Here is a 4,720-nt window from a genome sequence, read left to right on the forward strand (position 1 = left end):
GGCCATTTTGAACTCCCACGCATCCCCATCTCTCCAAATTTCAACTAACTGACCTTCAAATTGTCTGACTGCTCAAGCCGTTAAACCTCCCAGTCAGCAGCCTGATCCCAACCTTTGCTCCCCACTAACCTCAGGCCAGCTGAACAATCTGCTCTACCCCAGGGTCGTTGATGCCCAAGTTGCACAAGGCTCCAGCATTTGACTGGTTCTATCTTTCCAGTATTCCTCCCCACTCTATAATAATAATAATAATAATAACTTTATTTGTTAAGCACCTTAAAAACAACCAAAGCTGACCAAAGTGCTGTACAGAAAAAAGAAAACAAGCAAGACATCATAAAACAGGCAGAACAACAGAACATACAACTAACACGAGGCGCATAAATTACATACAAAAATCCAAACAATAAATTAAAAAACATAAAACACAAGTACAAACAACGCAGCAAAACCAAGCAAATAAAGTTAATAAACAATTCGACACCTCACTGGTCTACAAAGGCCATGGAGAATAGATATGTCTTCAGGAGTGATTTAAAAACAGCTAGAGAAGGGGCCTGTTTAACGTGCAGAGGCAATTCATTCCACAATCTCGGAGCCGACACAGCAAAGGCACGGTCCCCTCTGAGCTTCCGCTTAGTCTTTGGCTCAATCAGGAGCAGCTGATCATCTGACCTGAGAGAGCGGGAGGGCGAATAAGGGTGAAGAAGCTCAGATAGGTAGGACGGGGCAAGACCACTTAGGGATTTAAAAGTAAATAAAATAATTTTAAAACGAATCCTATACTGAATAGGCAGCCAGTGGAGAGAGGCCAAAAGGTGAGAAACATGATCATGCTTTCGTGTGCCTGTCAAGAGACGAACAGCTGCATTCTGTACCATCTGGAGACGGGCGATGGAGGACCGACTAACCCCCAGATACAGTGCATTGCAGTAATCCAGCCGGGTGGTAACAAAGGCATGGATTACCGTCTCAAAGTGCTTCCTTGACAAAATCGGCTTTATTTTTTGCCAGCTGCCTCAGATGGAAAAAACCAGATTTAACAACAGCCCTTACCTGACAGTCAAATCTAAGCTCAGGGTCCACTTTAATCCCCAGGTTCGTGATGTTAGGTTTGAGATATGCAGACAAAGAGCCTAGATCAACAGGGGGGGCCCCAGAGGTGCCACCAAAGATCATTACCTCTGTCTTGTCATCATTAAATTTTAAAAAGTTCAGTGACATCCAGGCCTTTATGTCACTGAGACACTCAAGCAAGAGGCCGACAGAGTGTACACCCCCTTTTCCCAGAGGCACATAAAGCTGACTGTCATCAGCATAAAAGTGGAATGAAATCCCGTGCTTCCTAAGGATGGAACCGAGTGGGAGCAAATAGAGTGAAAAGAGGAGAGGGCCAAGAACTGAGCCCTGTGGGACCCCACACGACAGAGGAGCAGAGGAGGATACAGAGTCCCCAAGGCTGACACAAAAAGTTCGATCAGCCAAGTACGACCTGAACCACTCCAGTGCTATGCCCCTGATACCCACCCACTGCTCCAAACGGGAGATCAAAATTTCATGATCCACTGTGTCAAAGGCAGCTGACAAATCTAAAAGCACGAGGACAACACAGTCACCTTGATCAGTAGCCAAAAAATATCATTAAAAACCCTCAAAAGGGCCGATTCTGTGCTGTGCCGGGACTTAAAACCGGACTGGAAAACCTCCAAAACGTCATGTTCCTCCAAAAAGGCCATCAATTGCCTGTGCACGATCCTCTCTAGGACTTTTGATAAAAAAGGCAGTTTGGAGATAGGCCTGAAATTCCCAAGAACTGCAGGGTCAAGAGCAGGTTTCTTAATCAGGGGTTGTACTACTGCATGTTTAAAAAGCGCAGGATCAACACCCGAGGACAAACTGCTATTAACGACAGCGATAACAGATGGTCCTACAGTGGGCAACACCTCCTTAAACAGCCGAGGAGGAACAGCATCATTCGGAGAACCTGAGGGCTTTGAACGACCAACAATCTCATGCAAAAAGGAGAGAGAGAGACACCGGCTTAAAATGATCAAATACAGCCGTGCATGGAACAGATACCGAGGGGTCATAAGCAGATGGTGGGATTAGAGCTCTAAGCATAGCGACCTTATCAACAAAAAAGCGGAGGAAGTTCTCACACACAGCAGGGGACGCCTCCATACAGACTGCCTGCGGGGCATTAAGAACTGTGTTAATGGTGTTAAACAAAACACGAGGGCTGCGGCAGTCAGAGAGGATAATACCTGAGAAATGTTTCCTCTTAGCAGCTTTCACAACTTTCTGATAATGGCACCAACTCTCCCTCAACATTTGAAATGACACCTGCAGTTTGTCTTTCTTCCACTTCCGCTCAGCTCTACGACACTCGCGCCTGACAGCACGAGTCGTGTCATTCATCCAGGGCTCAAATTTAGTTTTAGGCTGCCTGAACTTCAATGGAGCCACAGTGTCCAAAACAGTCTGGCAGGTGGAGTGAAGCCATGAGCTAAGCTCCTCTGTATCACACACAGACTCAGGAACGATGGAGTTCAGAGCAAAAGCAGCCGAGAACTGAACAGCAGTGGAGGGGCTAACAACACGACAGTGCCGAGCAGGAGCGCGAGGTCGAACTGCTGTAGGTGCAATAATAACCTCAAATAACACAGGCATATGGTCGGAAAACACGGCATCACAAATCACTAGATTAGAAACGGGCAAACCGTATGATAGAACAAGATCGAGTGTGTGACCATGCTCTTGTGTGGGTCCTGACACAGATTGGACAAGACTAAATGAATCAATGAGATTCAAAAAGTCCTTTGCCATAGGCTTTTCAGGACAACACACGTGGACATTAAAATCCCCTACAATAAGTACACGGTCATATCTAGGCATGATTTCAGCCAGGAAAATAGAAAAGTCATTTAAAAAGTCCTTATTATACTTTGGAGGCCGATAGACCAGAGCACACAACACTGTGTTAGAGCCAACCAGCTCAAACAAACTTAATTCAAAACTTGCTAAAGAGGATGAAAGCAATAGCTGTTTACATTTAAAATGACTCCTAAAGACAGTAGCTAGTCCTCCACCTCTGCCCGACGTCCGCGGGGAGTTAAGATAGCAGCAATCAAGGGGTAACATCTCAGCGAAAGCGCTGGACTCACCAACACCCAGCCATGTCTCAGTCACACAGAGGAGATCTAACCCTCTGGATTCAAAAAAATCTTTCAAAATAAAAGTCTTGTTCACCAGCGACCTAGCGTTCACCAGGGCAATCTTGACAGGAACAGGCTGGTCCACGGCGTCCGATGTCAGGGGAGCCCGGCACAAGGGCCGCAAGTTGAGGAGATTTAAACCACGCCTGCGGGGTCGAGGAGAGGAGGGGCCACAAGGGAGGAGCAGTTCTTCCGGGCCAACGGCAGGCAGCAGGCAGCAGCCATCAGGGTCCAACGAGCGTCGAGGAAGAATAAGAGAACGACCAATCCCAGTCCAGGAAGACACAGGTAAACTCGCCAGACAAGCCTTCAGCCTCACCAACCGGCCGCCGCGTTTACCCCGGCGACGTTTACGCTTACGCCGAGGAAGTGGAGCCAGGACAAGGCAAAGGCAAACCGGGGCCCTTGCCAGAAGAGGGGGTAACGTACCGCGGCCACCACCAGCCAAGTCCACTGAACAAAGATCCAGCAGAGTTTGGCGATCATAGACCAACAGAGAGTCGACATCCAGGGTAAGAATCGAAACAATTACAAACAGCACACACAATTCCGAGAGCAACTGACGGCAGGCCACACACACCGGCGCCATCTTGGAACTATCCCTTCTCCTCCACCACAGTCTAGAATAGGCAGCACATTAGTGCAGCGATAGAGTTGCTGCCTTACAGCGCCAAAGACCCAAGTGCGATACTGACCATGGGTGCCATCTGTACGGAGTTTGTGCGTTCTCCCTGTGACCTCATGGATTTTCTCTGGCTGCTCCAGTTTCCTCCCACATTCCAAAGGCAAAGGTTTACAAGTTAATTGGCTTTTGTAAATTGTCCCTAGTGTGTAGGCTAGTGCTAGTGTACAGTTGATCACTGGTCAGTGTGGACTTGGTGGGCTGAAGGGCTTGCTTCCATGTTCCACATTGCCCATAGAGCAACACATAGCAATTTTTCAAGAAGCCAAGGGTTATCTTCCCTTCTACAAGCAACAGTGGTTTTACCTCAAGAAAGACTGGTTGCTATTGTAACGTATATCTTCATTTTGATAGTATTAAGGTAGGAATCCTATTGTACGCACATCAAAAAAATTATAAATATGTAGTTGCAACCATTTTTTTGAGCTATTACTTGTTTTCATGGTGAGCTGCAATTAGCAAAGCTTTCACAAAACGATTGTCTCTTTTTTCCTTAGAATCAAAGGAACTGCAGATGCTGGTTTATAGTAAAGACAGACACAAAGTGCTGGGAGTTACATCTGGTCAGGCAGCATCTCTGGAGAAAAGTGATGGGTGACATTTTGGATCGGGACCCTTCCTCATACTAAATGTAGGGGGAGGAGAGGGTGGAAGTGAAGAGCTGGAGGCTAGAAAAGACTAGGGCCAGCCACAAATGACAGGGCAGCCTGGTGGATCCATTGTCGACTAAAGAAGTTGTGATCTCAAGTGAAACAATGTGGAGAACTGCGGAACTGGTAAAACAACTAGGGTGGAGGAAGAGGGCAAGGAGGGAGGGGGGAGG

General features: G+C 47.2%; 1 protein-coding gene across 1 annotated transcript; it reads right to left on the minus strand.

Annotated features, from left to right (window-relative positions):
- Positions 1-547: 547 nt before the first annotated feature.
- On the minus strand, positions 548-3,805 carry LOC129700324 (uncharacterized). Its single transcript, XM_055640716.1, has 2 exons — positions 2,265-3,805; positions 548-675 (listed from the first exon to the last, which is right to left on the minus strand). The coding sequence occupies exons 1-2, from the start codon at positions 3,802-3,804 to the stop codon at positions 653-655; spliced, it is 1,563 nt and encodes a 520-aa protein (XP_055496691.1). The 5' UTR covers position 3,805; the 3' UTR covers positions 548-652.
- Between the last annotated feature and the right edge of the window lie 915 nt (positions 3,806-4,720).

This window comes from Leucoraja erinacea, chromosome 9 (assembly GCF_028641065.1).
Source record: "Leucoraja erinacea ecotype New England chromosome 9, Leri_hhj_1, whole genome shotgun sequence".
Taxonomy (NCBI): Eukaryota; Metazoa; Chordata; class Chondrichthyes; order Rajiformes; family Rajidae; genus Leucoraja; species Leucoraja erinaceus.

Bases quoted from the DNA above. Each gene is read 5' to 3' on its own strand.
- LOC129700324 (XM_055640716.1), bottom strand. From the start codon at position 3,804: ATGGCGCCGGTGTGTGTGGCCTGCCGTCAGTTGCTCTCGGAATTGTGT. The intron at 676-2,264 runs GTATTATCCTCT...CCGCTCTCTCAG, and splicing joins TAAGAGGAAACATTTCTCAG to GTCAGATGATCAGCTGCTCC.